The sequence below is a fragment of the Dendropsophus ebraccatus genome, chromosome 15 (assembly GCF_027789765.1).
Source record: "Dendropsophus ebraccatus isolate aDenEbr1 chromosome 15, aDenEbr1.pat, whole genome shotgun sequence".
Taxonomy (NCBI): Eukaryota; Metazoa; Chordata; class Amphibia; order Anura; family Hylidae; genus Dendropsophus; species Dendropsophus ebraccatus.
In genome coordinates, this window is record NC_091468.1 from 47,053,082 (window position 1) to 47,071,890 (window position 18,809).

The 18,809-nt window shown below is 43.0% G+C and overlaps 1 protein-coding gene across 10 annotated transcripts in view; it reads right to left on the reverse strand.

Moving 5' to 3' along the window:
* Positions 1–18,809, reverse strand: part of CCDC88A (coiled-coil domain containing 88A) — a 149,372-nt gene that overhangs the window by 36,781 nt on the left and 93,782 nt on the right. For all 10 annotated transcript variants that reach the window (XM_069955194.1, XM_069955193.1, XM_069955192.1 and 7 more), the window contains 6 exons: positions 15,774–15,958; positions 14,998–15,135; positions 10,662–11,732; positions 8,868–8,998; positions 4,488–4,629; positions 3,770–3,946 (listed from right to left, as the gene is read on the reverse strand). In XM_069955194.1, the coding sequence (XP_069811295.1) occupies positions 3,770–3,946; positions 4,488–4,629; positions 8,868–8,998; positions 10,662–11,732; positions 14,998–15,135; positions 15,774–15,958 (1,844 nt within the window). The remainder of the gene's footprint in view (positions 1–3,769; positions 3,947–4,487; positions 4,630–8,867; positions 8,999–10,661; positions 11,733–14,997; positions 15,136–15,773; positions 15,959–18,809) is intronic.

Below are 18,809 nucleotides of genomic sequence, written 5' to 3' on the forward strand. Positions count from 1 at the left end.
TACAAAGGGGGTGACTGCCCTGGTAGTATATAGCCCCCCTGTTGCTTCCCCAGTAGTGTATAGACCCCCCCTGTGCGCTCTCCTTTAGTATATAGCCCCCTGTTGCTCCCCCAGTAGTATATAGCCCCCCTGTGCGCTCTCCCCCTGTAGTATACAGCCCCCTGTGAGCTCCCCCCAGTAGTATATAGCCTCCCCGTGCGCTCTCCCCCTGTAGAATATAGCCCCCTGTGAGCTCCCCCCAGTAGTATATAGCCCCCCTGTGCGCTCTCCCCCTGTAGTATATAGCCCCCTGTGCGCTGTCCCCCAGTAGTATATAGCCCCCTGTGCGCTGTCCCCCAGTAGTATATAGCCCCCTGTGAGCTCCCCCCAGTAGTATATAGCCCCCCTGTGCTCTCCCCCTGTAGTATATAGCCCCCTGTGAGCTCCCCCAGTAGTATATAGCCCCCGTGAGCTCCCCCAGTAGTATATAGCCCCCCTGTGCTCTCCCCCTGTAGTATATAGCCCCCTGTGAGCTCCCCCTGTAGTATATAGCCCCCCCCGTGCGCTGTCCCCCTGTAATATATAGCCCCCTGTGAGCTCTCCCCAGTAGTATATAGCACCCCTGTGCTCTCCCCCCAGTAGTATATAGCCCCCCTTGTGCTTTCCCCCTGTAGTATATAGCCCCTGTGAGGTCCCCCCTGTAGTATATAACCCCCTGTGCGCTCCCCCCAGTAGTATATAGCCCCCTCAGTAGTATATAGCCCCCTGTGAGGTCCCCCCTGTAGTATATAGCCCCCTGTGCGCTCCCCCCAGTAGTATATAGCCCCCTCAGTAGTATATAGCCCCCTGTGAGGTCCCCCCTGTAGTATATAGCCTCCTGTGCGCTCCCCCCAGTAGTATATAGCCCCCTCAGTAGTATATAGCCCCCTGTGAGGTCCTCCCTGTAGTATATAACCCCCTGTGCGCTCCCCCCAGTAGTATATAGCCCCCTCAGTAGTATATAGCCCCCTGTGAGGTCCCCCCTGTAGTATATAGCCCCCTGTGCGCTCCCCCCAGTAGTATATAGCCCCCTCAGTAGTATATAGCCCCCTGTGCGCTCCCCCCAGTAGTATATAGCCCCCTCAGTAGTATATAGCCCCCTGTGAGGTCCCCCCTGTAGTATATAGTCCACCTGTGCGCTCTCCCCTTGTAGATGCCCCCCAGACAGAAAAAAAAAAATAACAAAAACAACTCACCTAGCACCTCGTTCCCCGCTGCGGCTGTCTTCTTCTCTTCCCGTCGGTCCGGCCCCCGGCTGATACGCGCTCTGTAGGGATGTCCCTGGGATTCCCCAGCAGAGCGCGCATCAGTGACCTCAGCGTACGCCGCCGGCCTGCACTTCCGGGAAGGACAGGCCGGCAGCGTACACTGAGGTCTGTGGTGCGCGCTCTGCTGGGGAATCCCCGGGACATCCCCAGAGAGCGTGTATCAGCCGGGGGCCGGACCGACACTGCCCCCAGCCCCACAGGCGAGACATCTAAAGACAGTACGCCTATGGGGCGGTAGGCAGTGCGGTGGGGAGCGGGACGGACCGGATCCGGGGCGGTTAGGAGGTCTGACCAGGGGTCCGGACAGCTGGCCTCCAGTCCAGTCCGCCAGTTGAGGACCCCTGATATAGAGGATACATATATACAGGAGGAGACATACACAGCAGTACATAGAGGATACATACAGAGGAGTATATAGAGGATACATATATACAGGAGGAGACATACACAGCAGTACATAGAGGATACATATATACAGGAGGAGACATACAGAGGAGTATATAGAGGATACATATATACAGGAGGAGACATACACAGCAGTACATAGAGGATACATATATACAGGAGGAGACATACAGAGGAGTATATAGAGGAGACATATATACAGGAGGAGACATACAGAGGAGTTAGGGCTGGGCGATTAATCAAATAAATTTGCCCAGAAGGTTATAATCGATTTCGATTAAAATCATAAATTAAATTTTCACAAAAAATCACTGCAGGCAGAGCAGCGTAGAGTGATGGGTTGGCGGCTGGGCTGGAGTTGCAGGTCAAGCAGGCGGCGCGGAGGTGAGGTGCATGGCGGGCGGCGGTGCGTGGAGTGTCGCGCCGGAGGTGAGGTGCAGGGCAGTCGGGCAGTCCGCCTAACAGAGCCGCGACTGACCTGCCCCAGCTATACATATCACGTCCAGTTCCTCTCCCGGCCACACGTGCAGGTCCCTGGTCTCTGGAGAAGGCTGCAGGGACTGTAGTGGTGATAGCGTCGCTTCAGGTCCTGGAGCTGAACAGCGGGATCTGCATCCCCCGATCCCGCTGTACAGCTCCAGTAATGGCAGTGACGCTATCACCACTACAGTCCCTGCGGCCAGGGCCGTATTTACCACTAGGCACCTGTGGTCCGATGCCTAGGGCAGCACCTTGCAGGGGGGCAGCACCAGGGAGCAGGGGGACAGAAAAAACTAATTCTTTTGTTTTTATTTTTTTAGTTTCCCTTCTCCCGTTCAGACTTGCCAGTAAATCTGGTGTCTTTTCCAGGGGGGTGGGGGGTATGGTGGTATTGGTCAGGTCTGGTATCGCCAATAGGTGCGTGAAGATGGGGCGTCTCCAGGTTTAGTGCCTAGGGCAGCAGCAGCTGTTAATACAGCCCTGCCTGCGGCCTCCTCCAGAGACCGGGGACCTGCACGTGTGGCCGGGAGGGGAACCTGTGTGCCGGGGTGAGAGGAGGAGGGATATGTGCACTCCTGCCCCAATCACGCCCAGCTGCCCCAGTTTCCCCCAGTATGCCCCTGTCACCTCTCATTTATACCTTTATTACTACTACACCCCTCATCTTTACCTGTACTACTACTTCTACTACACCCCTCATCTATACCTGTACTACTAATTCCCCTCATCTTTACTACTAATACACCCCTCATCTTTACCTGTACTACTACTAATCCCCCTCATCTGTATTACTAATACACCCCATATCTATACCTGTACTACCTCACCCTTCATCTTTACCTCTACTACTACTACTAATGCCCCTCATCTGTATTACTAATACACCTCATATCTATATCTGTACTACTACACCCCTTATCCACTATATCTCCACTACTACACTCTACCTAGATGGAGGCACCATGTGTCCCGCTATCCCCACCCCCACCCCCTCGCTTATCCCGGAAATGCCCCTGCCTGCATGTGTCCCTGCTACATAGAGGATACATATATACAGCAGTACATAGAGGATACATATATACAGGGGGAGGCATATATACAGTAGTACATAGAGGATACATATATATACAAGAGTACATAGAGGAGACATATTTACAGGAGTACATAGAGGAGACATATATACAGAAGTACATCGAGTGATATAAACTATTGTAAAAATACAGTAACCCCAGCTTTCCCAGCATCTTATACTCAGTATGATAGAGGTCCGTTTCGTGTCATCACTGAGCCGCCCAATAGACTTATACAGGAAAGTGAGTTCTGACCCTTTCACAGGGCACAGTAGGATATTTGGTCACCAATGACTGGAAGGACCGAAGATGTTATAGGTAAGAGGTTAGAGGCCAGAGTGGTCCTTTAAGGATGGGCCGCCAGCCTGCTACTCATGGGCCAGTGCTGTGTACTTGCCCCCCGGGCTAAAATTTGCCAGCCAGCCCCTGATCACAGGTATTCCATGCACCTAATATCATACTTATTCTATAAATTTATATGTCACAATAATTTTTCTTTAATACATTAAACCCAAAAATATGGCTTACATTTCTTTCAATTTCTATCAAGCGATCCTTGAGCTTCAGCAGCTCCTTGGTGGTCTCCTGACTCTCCCTCTCCCACTTATTCACAGGTACAGAGTCATCCCCGGGCCTTGGAGGGGAGCTGTGTGCCAACTTCTCTTCTTCTTGCCTCTGTTTGAGGGCTTCATAGTTTTTCTTCACCTAAGGAAAAATAACAAATAATCAGCCAAAATCTTAAAATATAGATGAGAGTCTATACAGTGATCTGATCCTGGAAAATCCCTGCAAGTCATCCTCTTGTGAAAAGTTTTAAAGGGGTTATCCAGTGCTACAAAAACATGGCCACTTTTGCACCACTCCTGTCTCCAGATTGGGTGGGGTTTGAAACTTAGTTCCATTGAAGTAAATGGAGCTTAATTTCAAACCACACCTGAACTGGAGGCAAGAGAGGGGCAAAAGTGGCCATGTTTTTGTAGCACTGGATAACCCCTTTAAAGGGGGTTGTCCATAATTAGAACAAAGGACATGTTTTTTTTAAACATGAGCTGCTACTTTTCCATGGGTCTGGTATTGCAGCTTAGCTTTTAGTTAAATAAATAGGGCTGGGCTGCAATACCAGTAAAATCACAATAATTTGGTTCAGTTTTTGGGTGGCACAATGGGCCAAAGTTTTACAGCGAAAAAACTGGTACAGTTCCACCTAAATTGTTATTGTTGGCAAATATGCATCTGGAATACTCACAGTTTTCAGTTCCTGCCGAAGCTGCTGATTAAAATTAGCCGACTCTCCCAGCCGTGCCTCGAGGGAAGCAATTTTTTCTTCTTTAATCTCAAGTGACTTCTTTAATGTTGATTCTATTTTTGATTCCAGGAGCTTGTACCTGCTGCATGAAGGGAAAATCTCATCAGAAAACCCCCCACTGTATATAGAATTTTTGGTGACTTTTCTAAATCTTCCTTTTACTATCAATACGTTAAAGTAATCCTGAATAATAATTTAATAATAAGCTGACACTTGCAGTTCTGTAGAGAAAACTTTTCAGCAATATCCTCCTTATTATCAAAAGCAAGAATACAGTAAAATGCATCATAAGTGGATAAATAAGACAACATTTTTTGAGGGAGATGTTGCTTTGAGCTCTACCTTTCCCTTCCTATAATGATCTCGGCAGAGGTCACAGAGCATACATAGAAACCTTTCCCGTCCATATTAGTAGTGTCTCCTTCAGACCTCTAGATAAAACAAGATCAGGCCATTCACAACAGGTGAAGTTCACACATCCACTCCCTCCAAAGAATCAAAGAAAAACAAAAATTTCCATGTAAATAGAGGCAGATTAGAAAAAAAAACACATTTTAGGCTCTTATCAAATTCTCTTTAACAACATGGATGCACGTGGTGATGACTGACCCAGGCTCAGCCAAGGAGGGTCTTATGCTAAAAATGTTTTCAATAATAATAAAAAATTATACATGTTGAAGAATCAAACTCCACCTACATATAGTATTAATAATTCATAAGTAGTATGTTTAGCATTTCGAATGAAGACTGCCTCGCTTGTGTCGTAGGTATTTTTGTTTCTTGCATTTTTTTTTTCAAAAGAAAGGTCAATTTCACAGCCGACCAAGCACAGCAGATTCATTTATACACAACATCCCCTCCTTGGCTGTAAGAATTCCATGCTAGGTGCCCCTGTAGCGCTGGGCCTGTGTACACTATAACTCTACTTGTTTTGGCAGCGGTAACTAGGAGCACATGAAAGCTTCAATTCTCCTGCCTGTCCACATCTAAAAGGTGGCAAACCCACAGCTGTCATGGAAACATATTAGGTAAGGTACGAAAAAATAGTTTCGCTGGGATAAGGATTTAAAAACAGTCTGGGACACCGCTGCTAAATTAAACAGGAATAGGGCTATGGACAGCAAACGGATTATCAGAAATATAGTTATAAGAGAATGAAAATGCACTATCTTTGTGTCTAGAGGGACCCGAAAACACCTTTATTTTGAATGGCACATTGCAGCTAAAAAAGTGCAGATGATCATCATGCTATGTGTACAGTAAATAAAAATGCTTAAAGCAAATGTACCATCAGGTACAATCGCTTTAAGTTTTGCCCATGGATAGAATGGCGCTGGCGCGGGGAAGCCTGTGCTGCGGTGCTTTTTATGAACAGTGGCCTGGTTCCTGTGTACGGTGCCATTCTATTTACGGGCACCGGCCGGGGGTGAAGCATTGGAGGCGGACCGGCTCAAAAAAAGGGCTGTGGCACCGGTTTCCCAGCGCCAGCGCTGTTCTATCCATGGGCAACATTTAAAGCATATGTACCTGGGGGGCTGGGGGCTGGCAGGCCCATTTCCAGCGATTCATGCCCGGCCGGTGCCCGGGAATAGAGCGGAGCCAAGCGCGGGAATCGGGTAGTGGATCAAAAAAAAGATCCCTACTACTGGCATCCCCGACTCGGTCTGTTATTGTAAAAAGCCCATAGCAATGTGCCTGGTGGTACATTTGCTTTAAAATAGATCAATATGTGTCTGTTAAGGTTATTAATAATTATAACATTATTCAAGCAAATATCCTGTAAGGATAAAAGAAAATCTGTAGTTTCACCTGCCGCCACTGGTATGCCTGTAATGTAAACATGAAAGAAGCTGGAAATACATGTAATTATTGAGTCTGCTTTTACTTTTTTAAGCTAACTTTTAGTTAAGTAACCTAATGACCCCCTCAGTAAGTAAAAGGCTGAAAGTATGGAACTTAAAAAAAATTAAGAATAATCATATACAAAGAACAGATGTTCATACATAGTTCTTTGACAGTAATATGTGGGTAACACAAAGACTGCCAAGGGGCATATATGACTAAATACCACTAGACTATTCCTGAAGTAACTAAATACATTTAAAAGGGGTATTCCAGGATTAAAAATTAAAAAAAGAAAATAAAAAAAAGCTATACTTACCTATCCCTGGTCCCTCACAGCTTCTCATTCGGCCCCCCAATGCTAGTCTCTTCTGCCTTTTTTTTCCCCCCATATGAACATACCCTCTAGTTAAAGGGGTTGGCAATATTATAAACATGTCATATTTAATAAATTTAATGAGATTTTCCATTAGTTTCAATAATTTAAAAGTATATACTCAACCCTCAGTTAGCTGCTCCAGTGTCCCCCACTAGAAGTGCTGACATGATATGGTGTACATTGCCAAGTTGACACTGCAGCCAGTCACTGGCGGAAGCCATTCTTTCCTGCATGTACGGCACTCGACCATTGTACTAAGCTGCTGGATTGGTTCACAGTATAAATCTAGGCGCATGGCTCCGATAGCTGATTGGTGGCCTGCTGGTGTCAGCATCTCACTAATCAGATACGGATGGACTATTTGAAGGATTGGCCCTCAGCAAAAATTAAAAGGTCCTGAAAACCCCATTAAGTTTTGTTTCTCCCACCTGATCACATGACCAGCCCATCTATAGTCCCTTGTTTGTCCATGCATAGACCTATACAAGCGCTAGATACAGTAGACAGAAGTAGATTGACGGTTGAACAACTGTTAAATTATTGGTAAATGACTATATTGCAGATGCAGCCATACATATTTTAGCCCATACTGGCTGTTGGCATTCAAACTGGCCATGTATGATTAATACCATCTTACTATTGGATGAGCAATCTTTCAAGGCCAGATAGTTCCTAGTTGAAAGGTCTTTCCTGAGAAAAAATAGTTAATCTGATTATTAGACAAAAATTTCAAACACTTTTTTTCTAGGTGATGATGGTCTGTAATCTGTAGGTTATATTGATTGATTGTTGGCGCATGTCACCCAATAAATGTTCCTTATAGGCAAATATATCATCACCTTTAGTCTGATGTGTAAGTAACTTTATCCGGCACATAATACATCACATAACCACAGCTTCCATCACTACCAATGCAATAGTTTACTTGCACCTCCCTCAAGCAGCTCATGTTACAGCATGGGTCTCCAAACTGCGGCCCTCCAGCTGTTGCAATAGTACATTTCCCATCATGCCTGGACACCCAAACCCAAAGCTTTAGCTGTCCGGCATCATGGGAATTGTGGTTTTGCAACAGCTGGCGGTCCGCAGTTTGGAGACCTATGTGTTACAGACTGGGCAGGGGAAGTAGAACAGAAGAAGACACATTTATACTAAACATATAAGTATATTTAGGAAGGACGCCAACACCTTATAAATACCTAATACTTGTACACTTTAGGTATATGTAATCAACAAGACTGGAGCTCATGTCCCTGGCAATGCTTGATGCATAGACCATGTATTGTAGAACACAGAATACTGTATTTTCTGGCGTATACGATGACTGGACATATAAGACGACCCCCAACTTTTCCAGTTAAAGGGTATGTTCACACTGAGTAAATCAGGTGAAAGTCCACAGCGGAACTCTCCGACGCCTAATTCCGCCTGCTTCAGTGTGCCATAGCCTGTCTATAGAAGGGCTCGCACACCTCCGCTCCCGTCGACATTGACATTTCACCTGATTTACTCAGTGTGAACATACCCAAAGTGTAGAGTATAAGACTACCCCTTTTCCAACGCACACTGAATCAAAATGTATAAAAATTATCAGACTGCAGCGAGATCTGAAAGGCAGAGAAGGTGGTACAGTAATACCGGTAGGATACAAAGGTGGCCTGACAGGTGAAAGAGGTGTGTTTTTGGACACAGCACCACTCTACCGTCTCTCTTTTTTCCATACCCCAGACGCCTGAAGCTTGCTCCTTCATATGGTCCTCGCATACAGAGGGCATGCAGGAAAATACTGTACGTATGGGTCAATATTACAAATACATAGGCACTCTCTGTGCTGTCACATGGTCTCTCCATTAAGCAACAGAGTTTTTCCCAGAAGCAGTACTTTTAAGGGAGAAAACCTCCATAATATATCATCCACAATTTTTGATGAAAAGTCTTTACATGCTTAAATGTAGAATTGAAGACAAAAAGTAATGCACTACAAGACCAAAGCAGACTATGGGCTGATCATTTTGAATTTGAAATAAATTTTAGTGTATCGTAAAATAAACAATTTTTTATAAATCTTGCCAAAATTTTCATAAAGTGTTTGTGCTTACCTATCGTCATCGCTTGTCTGCTCATCGTGTAAGAGACGATCCTTATTCAGCCCAATCTTTTCCAGTTCATGGGTGAGTTTTTCCAGTTCATTATTCGTTTGCTGTGTCTTCAGCTTCTCGTTGACCAAATCCTAAACATTTATACAAGACCTTTATTACTTAAGGTAGTCTACAGGTACAGTGTACATAGACGGAATGATGAAATGGTTATAATATAAACTTGTTTAATCAGCCAAATAAATTATTACCCTCAAAATAACGAATTCTAACTTCATAGAATGGGTTGTCTGTCTTACCAAACCTATTTTCAAATACTCAGTGGGCTATGTTCATTGGTGGCTCCATCGGGGGTCCTCCATTGCAGATTTAGAGAGTTTTTTTTTGTTTTTTTTTGGTCAGGAAAAGTCCAATAAAATGATGGACACTATGATGGAAACCCAACTCAAAGCCAATGGGGTCTGCTGAGCTCTGTTAGAGTCCATAGGGCAGCAGATACATAGTCATCTTAGGAGCCAGACAGAAGCTGCGCGGAGGAGAATGGCTGATCTCCTAGAATTAATAATAATGTTTTTGACTCATTCCTCTGATATTTAATATCATCTTATTTTCCCTACAATTAGTATATGACTCATGTTGTTTTTATATCTTATAGCATGACAAATGAAGACAAAATAAGAGCAGACAGCTGCGTCTTAAACAGATGAAAGACGGATAACAAAAACTGACAACAGTTGTCTTCCTTCCTTCCGTGAATAAAATTCTCTGGTTAACCATGAAATCTGATCCTCCCAGCATTCCTCAAGTCAGTACTTTCCTATAATCCATGTAGTTTCTTAGATAAATTAAGAAAACAAATATATGCAGTCATTTTTATGGAGAACCTCCTGCAAGTAAATTCTACAATAAAAACTTCGCTTTGGCTTAAAATGTCATTCTGTTATTCAGCAGTTCATGTTAAAAGATCACGATTCGTGCAGCGACAGTCCGCTGTGCATTGACTAGTGTAACAGGCAAGTGACAGCAGACTGGCAGTGACTTCAATGGGCCGTCCAAACGTCTAAGGATTGTTTGGGCGGCTCCTCCCTCTATTCTTCACTCACTGTCTGTGCATTTAATAGCACAGGCAGTGAGCAGGAAACAAGGGGAAACAAGCGCCCTTATGATTAGTGCTCATTTGCATAGCCTTTACAAGGCACAACCAATTGTGTGACATTAAGGTCGCAATAACAATCGCTGGATTGTTCGTGCACCCAATTAACTTCTTTATATCCAGACGTTCCCATTTACAAGACAAGATGCGATCAGCTGACGAACAAGATTTCTCATTCGTCAGCTGATCACTGGCCAAATTATCGTCAGTAAGCATTCCTGTCTGCTGATAATTGGCCATATACAATGGCCTTAAAGATTCCCATACAATTTATACTTTTATTGGCCATAACCGATGAGTTTTTCTGTCAGTATAAAGCGTATGGGGCTCTCCCAACCGCCCACTGACAGTTGATGGAAAATTACTGCCTGACCCCTTTGTTCTCAGAGAGATAAGCTGCAGCCACAGTAGTCTGACTGCAGTTTACCACTACCCTTCCCAAAGAGAACAAAGAAACGCTAAGCTATGCTAAAAGTTCCTATGTATGGGCAGGCCTGGGGGAAGGATGGGAAGGATAACTGATGGCTGGACTATCATTTGGCCGTGAGTTATTGAAGTTGTACATCTACATTAAGACAGGTGGAAAGGAAGGTACTGATAGGTAATATATCTACAGCATAGAAATGCTATTGTAATCAGATTACCTCTCTTAACGTTATTAGTGTTTTCTTATCAATGGTCGCTCTTTTCACAAGCTCCTTATTGTCTATTTCCAGTTCTTTAAGCCTAGCACATGATTCTTTGAATGCACTTGTTTCCTTGGAAAGTAACTTATTTTCCCTCTCCAGATTGGAGATCCTCGCAGTGTTCTCCTCTAGCGTGATGTCCTTAATCTCCGCTTGTTGACGCAACCTTTTATTCTCTTTCTCAAGTTGTTTTTTGTCCTTTTCTAGCTGGCACGTCTCTTGCTCCAGCAGCTTATTCTCCTTTTCTAGCTGTTCCAATCTCTTACTGGATATCTTCAGCTCTTCCAAGTTCTTCTGCAATGCATGGTTTTCAGTCTCTAGGTCTTGTAGTTCATTTTCAAGCTGTTGGATTTTTTTATTGCTGTTTTCCAGAGCCTTCTGTAACCTTTGGTTTTCTGTGTCTAGCCCTTGGTAACTGACTTCTAAGTGCTCGATCTTCTTACAAGACGCTTTCATGAGGTCCATACCTTTCCTTAGCTGTTCCTTCTCATTTTCAAGTTCCTTGTTTTCCAGCTCTAGCTGAGCCACCTTAATGTTTGTGCTTTTGAGCGACTCCACAATTCTCCGCAGGTCCAAGTTCTCTCCCTCGAGTTGACTGTTCTCCTTCTCCAATGACTCCATCTGGTACTTGAGATTTTTAAGGCTATCCAATGTTTTCTTCAGCTTTCGGTTTTCAATTTCTAAACCTACATTTTCTTGTTCTAAGGATTCTGCCTTTTCACAAACAATGTTCAAACTGGTTATTTTCTTCTGTAAATGTTCATTTTCTTTCTCAATTCTGTTCAGCTCCTTTTCGAGTTCCTCGGCCCTCTCCCCTTTTTCTTTGTAGTGTTCAAGCTCCTTTCTCAAATGCTTCTTTTCAAATTCCAGCTTGTTTAATTTACCACTTGTTTCCTTGATGGACTCGTGAAGAATCTTATTTTCTTTCTCAATGTCTTTCATTCTTGCTTCAGCCCCAATCTGTGAGCGTTGTCGCAATGAGGCAATGGTTTGGTTTAAATGCTCATTTTCTTGTTCAAGCCCTTTGATCTGAAAGACAAAAACAGAATGCTGATCAGTGGCGAGATCACTAATGGCCCTATTCCACGGAACGATTATCGTTCATTTTCGGACGATATCGACCGCTACGGACGATAATCGTTCCGTGGAATAGAGTGCAACGATCAGCCGACATCGTTCATGTCGGCTGATCGTTGCAGTCGCTTGTTTTTCAACATGTTGAAAAACAAGCGACTGATATAGCAGCGATCTGCTGCCGTCGCTCCGCTGAATAGGAGCATCGGCAGCAGACGCTGCTATATCCTATGGGCTGCCCGGACGATCAGCGATCCTCCGAGCAGCCCCCCCGCAGCTCCCCGCCGCCCCTCCCGCACTCACCCGCTCGCTGCAGCCGCGTTGAATAGCGGCGGCAGCGAGCGGCGAACGAGGAGCAAACGAGCGCTAATAGCGCTCGTTTGCTCCTCTAAAACGGCCCGTGGAATAGGGCCATTACCCTTCTGTCTACACACATCATCTGTCTGGAGAGTTGGGAGGTTCCCATGCACCCTGTGCCAGTGGCTGGTTCAGTTGAGTTTAGTATGAAGTGTATGGGCACTTCTACAGGGCACCACCTTTTAGATGCCTATATCTAATGCCACCCTTATTAGGAGGTACAGTATGTTACATGGATTCAATACAGTGGCGCACGGAGTCTCTGCAGTTCCATATTGTGGAACCATAGGCATTCTACGTTCTATAAAATAAGCATAGACACATATATTTTTATGGGTAGCATAACATGAATGTGTCTCTGTATAGTTTAACAAATTGTGCATTCCATAATTGAAAATTAAGAGAAATTATAAAAAGGACCTAGCTCATCGTTGCATTTTTTTTTTTTATAACAACCTATTATGAGACTTTGGGGAGACTAAGAACTTCCAGAGAATCTATTTTTTTAAATTTGAAAAAAAATCTAAATTTAAAATTTAATTTTTTTTTTTATAGTTTTGAATACATGATAAGATTTAATGCTCAACTAATAGTCAATACTTTTCTTAAAGCAAATGTACCATCAGGTACAGGTGCTCAGGAATAGACCGGTGCTATGTGCAGGAACCAGGCCGTGGTTGAAAAAAAGGACTGTTGCACCGGCATTCACGCGCCAGCGCTAGTCTATTGATGAAAAATCTTAAAGTGATGTACCTGATGGTACATTCACGGGTTGTCTGGTGGTATTTATTTTTAAAAAAGGGGCCACTGATGCTGCTATGCTCCCCAGATAAATGCTGATCTCAACTTCAATAACTGACAGCTGAGTATTCACCTAGCCACCAGTTATCTCTTGTCCGACCCCCGTCCTCCCGATACACAGGAAAAGAATGGCCAACCAATCCTTTGTTCTCTATGGATAGATTGCTCTGGCTGCGACTTATCTCTTCCAGAACAAAGGGATCGGGCAGTGATTTAGTTACAAACATCATTTGTCAGTGGACGGTCAATAGAGCCGCATACACCTTATACTGATGTCCGAACCTCCCGCCGACTGCTGGTACAGACGGCAAAAGTATATGGTATAAAAGAACTGGCTCAGGCAGGATACCACTGTGGTCAATGTTTATGTGAGCAGGCCTTTTCTTTCTGTCAAAATAGTACTAAAAAGGTGCAGAATAGCAGGAACCCAGTGAACATTGGTTGGCAGAGGGATAGATGAAATAAATTATGCTTATTTAATTTTTTTAAGCCAAGTCTGACCCTTTTTAACCCTTAGGGGACACAGCCAGTTTTCATTTTTGCACTTTCGTTTTTCCCTCCTCGTGTATATAAGGCCATAGCGCCTGCATTTTTCCACCTAGAGACCCAAATGAGCCCTTATTTTTTGCACAACTAATTGTACTTTGCTATGGCAGATGTAATTTTTGCCTAAAATGTGCCGGGAAACCAGAAAAAAATTATATGTGTGGTGAAATTGAAAAAAAAAACTTTTTTTTTTATTTGGGGGGGGGGGGGGTGTTGTTTTTACTCCGTTCGCCCTAGGGTAAAACTGACTTGTTATATATGTTCCTTAAGTTGTTACGATTACAACGATATGTAACATGTATAAATTTTATTTGATTTGATGGCTTGTAAAAAATTAAAACCTTTTAAAGAAAATATATGTTCCTTAAAATTGCTCCATTCCCAGGCTTATAGCGCTTTTATCCTTTGGTCTATGGGGCTGTGTGAGGTGTCATTTGCGCCATGATGTGATCTTTCTATCGGTACCTTGACTGCGCATATATGACTTTTTGATCACTTTTTATTACAATTATTCTGGATTTGATGCGACCAAAAATGCGCAATTTTGCACTTTGGGATTTTTTGGCGCTTACGCCGTTTACCGTGTGAGATCAGGAATGTGATTAATTAATAGTTCGGGCGATTACGCACGCGGCGATAGCAAACATGTTTATTTATTCATTTATTTTTATTTATAAAATGGGGAAAGGGGGGTGATTCAGACTTTTATTAGGGGAGGGGATTTTGTGTTATTAAAAATACATTTTTCTTTTACTTTACACATATACTAGAAGCCCCCTGGGGTTAGGGTTATTCACATGAATCCATGTGATCGGTGTTCTATTGCTTTTGGCTGCTGCAGCTGAAAGCAATAGAATGCCGAGCCAGGATCAGCGCCATTACGGTGCAGACCCCGGCCCGGGATGGATGCGGGGATCGCCCCCCCGCAATCGCACCACGGGGGGGCGATCCCCCCACTAGACCACCAGGTATTGAGATGAGCAAGTATTTAGAAGCAGCTGTCAACTTTGATCGGACCGTGCACGCTAATAGCTACATGCGGCACCCGGGATCGCGGCAGGTTAGAGGGGGGTCGCCGCACGACCCCCCTCTGAACTCCCATAGCGGCACGAGGACGTTCAGTAACGTCCTGGTGCAGCTATGGGTTAAGGGTGCGTTCACACGTACAGGATCTGCAGTAGATTTGATGGCGCAGATTTGAGGCAAATCAATTTTGGGCCATCAAATCTGCTGCAGATCCTGTACATGTGAATGCACCCTTTAACAATATTTATCCCACAGGACAAAGTGCCCCAACCTCGGAATAAAAAACTTGACCATTTCTTGTGACCATTTCTTCTTTAAAGGTTGCAGAAAGTCTCAGCAATGAAAGTCTGTATCTCACTACAAGGTATAAAGAAAATTGTAGTAATAGTCATTAGTAACAGAATGATTCATTATCTGTCGGGTTAAGGTAAATTGTTTTTTTTTCTCACTAATTCAATCATTGAAGGCCTTGTGTGCCCTGTCTCCATACCTGTCTCTCCGAGTTCTCACGCAGAGTCTCGATGATCTTCTCCAGCTGTGACTTCTCTTTCATAAGGTCATTGCTCAGATGTTGGCTGCTCTCGATGGTTTGTCTCTCGTGATTTAGTTCAGCTTCTATTTTCTCAAGCTATAAGGAAGGGAAAGGTCACCTTATTGTTATTTACGTTCTTAATATTAATATAGGTTACACCATGGTGCAAAACCTAATACTGAGGGACATGGGAATGTCCAATGTGGAATTTGATTAGGCAAGATAATTCAGGTAAGAAATAAATCAATGGAATACTTCCTGAAAAACTGCACTACTTAATAGACATGATAATATGGACAAGGCTTCATTAACAACATATCTGTTAACAACATTGTACTTATCAGCTGCTGTGTGTCCTGCAGGAAGTGGTGTATTCTTTCTAGTCTGACACAGTACTCTCTTCTGCCACCTCTGTCCATGACAGGAACTGTCCAAAGCCCTAAGGTTTTCTATGGGTATTCCTTACTGCTCTAAACAGTGCCTGTGTGTCACAGAGATGGCAGCAGAGAGCACTGTGTCAGACAAGAAAGAATACAGCACTTCCTGCAGGACATACAGCAGCTAATAGGTACTGGAAGACTGGAGATTTTTAAATAGAAGTATATTACAAATCTGTAGAACTTTCTTAAAACTATTTTTACCCCTATTTTTAAAGCTTTAGTCTTTTGGGTTGCTGTTGGTAACAAGGACATCTTTGTGCTAAAATACATGTTTGACCCATTTTGTCAACGTACCTTTTTGCATAATCTTTGGTTTTCTTTTTCCATTTTCAGTAATTTGGCACTAGCACCTTCTGTAGAACCCATAGCACTCCTCAACTCTTCTACCGTAGTCAGCAAGGTTTGGTTTTCCATCTCTAGCTTTAGCAGACGACTGGAGGTCAGCTCATTTACTTCGTGTCCCAGAGACTTCTGTGGTGCTGTAAAAAAAACACAGAAAAGTAGTAAGAAGGAAAGGGAGGGTGATTTTCCTTTACATATTGCGGCTGATTTACTAATGTGTTTCCATCCTCAAATTCACAGTTTTTCCCTGTATGTTTCTTGTTTCTATTTATTGAACAATTCTAAAACTGTGGCGAAACCTGCCAGATTTAAAGTGTCACGGTCGTTGTAATTTTCAAAATCTAAATCAACAGTAGATGTGATGTAAAGCAATGTTGCAATTTACATTCTTTTTTTTTTAAGTTATCAGGCAAAACACAGCACTTCCTGTTTTCTGACTCTTTTTTTCTCAAAGAGTCAGAAAGCAGGAAGTCCTGTGTATCCCAGGCCATCTGAGCGCCCACAGAAAGAAGGCAGTCATGTGATTGACAGACATATTGAGCCATGACTCTTTTCAACCAGCACAAGTCAGACAATCTGCCTTCAGGAGACTGGACCTGGATTTCTGGTAAGTTCAGCTTTGTTTTACAGCATGATAACAACAAAAATAATAATAAATGTATATTGCAGACTTGCTTTATTTCACATCTACTGTTGATTTAGATTTTGAAAGTTATGAAGACAGTGACACTTTAAGGGCAATAGGACACATTTAATAAATCTGTCACTTTAGGAAGCTAAAACCCTGAGGTGTAGGGTTCTTGAAAAACAGACTCTCTTAGTAAATCAGGCCCATTGTTGTTTTCAGGTCTTTTGACCTAGATGGCTAAAAAATTGACAGTCTGATGCATATATCATTATACACAAGATCAAAATTTACTAGGCAACATAAAAGCATAGTAAAAAAAAAAAAAAACATCACAAATCAGCCAGGAAGTCTATAAAGCAAACCAGTAAAGACAGCAGCAGCACTTACCATCTAATAGTTCCAAAAGCATTATTTATTGAAGCATAGTGCATATAAAAACCTACACTGCGGGTATAGGATCATGCAAGTAGGTTTATATTGGGCTTTATTGTTTAAGTTTATATAAGAAACACTGCAAAAACACTGCAAAAACTAACCATAATGCAACACTACACTTTGCAACACTTCTCAAGTAGATAACACCTGTCCTTATACAGCATTAAGGATGGCTCAATTCAAGGATAGATAACTTAGCCTCAACTTGACGGTCGTCCAAAAAGACAGCCGTCAAATGGGCAAAAAAAACGTAGTTAGAACATAGCCTTAATATTTTGGGATATCATAGAGGTGGTTATCCCACATGTAGTCCAACTTTATTAACTAAAGCAGAGAGACTGTCTGGTGGGATTAGTGCAACCAAGCATTACATGTTATTTTATTTATAGCCAGCATTCTATAAGGAATAAAGGGCACAAACGGTTCTTCCACCAAGAAAGCACATCATTTAAGTATATAGATATAATTATTAGTATCTAACCAGTCATTTAGAGACTGAGAAGGGAGAAATTTTACCGCAGAGATGACTGACAGCTGAATATTGAATCCATAATACTGTATTCACCAGAGAAAAGAACAAGTCCAGCGGGATGGTGTAAAATGATTGGTGTGATTTTCCACACTTAAAGCTTTTCTACACTATTTCAGACACATAGGCGAGTATATAGTGTATATTAATGCAAGTATTAAGGTACTAGACCCTGGACATGGTGGTGGGGAGGAGATAACAAGAAACTGCCTTGGGCATGAATAGTCTATATCTAGTCTATGATTTGGGCCCCATAGCAATGTAACCTTATGAGTAGCTGCGTCTGCACATAATCTCATTATACAAGTAAACATGGTGTAACCCAAGGTCCTCTATCAGAAATCAACCCTGCAGACAAGTTAAGGTTACAAGGGAAAATGCATTTGGGCTCTCTGTAGATTTTCAGTATCTCCTATCCATATTAATAGAGAATAGATGCAAATTCTGTCTACCTGAAGAAAATAGGGACTGGTAGGTAGCCCCTCTTTGGCGTGGTTCTCATAAATAGCCCCCCCACCAGTCTTTTATGCTTTCTACTTAATGTGCCGACCTAACATTTATTTGTGTAAAAAATCAGTTTTTTCCATTTGTCACTTGTCTGCTTGGGAGTCTAGGTTTGGTAATACATCGATCCATGATTCACTTTGAAATAGGTTTCAGAGAAATCTTAAATCTCCCCGTATATGTTATACTAAAGTTGGCCAACAGATGATGATGTAGTTAGGGATAGGAGTCAGCTGTGATAGGTTTTCCCTGATGACCCTTTGTTCATGGAGGGATAAAGCCCTTTGACTGTGGTTTACTCCTCCTCATAGAGAACACATGAACATTAGGCTGTGCCAAATGTTCATGTGTATGAGAAGGATGAGAGAGATATCTGATGGTCAACCGATTGTTTGGTCAACAGTTAAGGGGAGATTTACGAAGCTTACGCCTGAGGAGTATGCCAGTGAGAAGGTGCAAATTCGCCCCTTCTCCCTGGCATACTCCTCCCGTACGCCCCGCTCGCCTGATGAGCGGGCTGACGGAGCTTTGGGGGGGGGGGTGATAAGTCGGGAAGAGGTGTGGGCTCATGATTTCCGGCCGGGCGTACGCCTCTTAGTGAATCCTGCCGGAGAAAAGAGGGAGGGGCCTAATATAAGATCGGCGTACTTGTACGCCGATCTTTGTAAATCTTTCCTTACAATTAATTACATTTTTATTGAAAAAAATGGATGAAAAATGGATGCATTTGTGTTCCAATATAAAAAAAAATGGATCAAAATGGATCCATTTTTTTTTTTAACAGACACAAAAATGAGGCAGACGTTTTTGTGTATGTTAAAAAAAAAAACATCCGTTTTGATCCGATTTTTTTTTATAATGGAAGTCAATGGGAAAAATAGATCAAAATGGA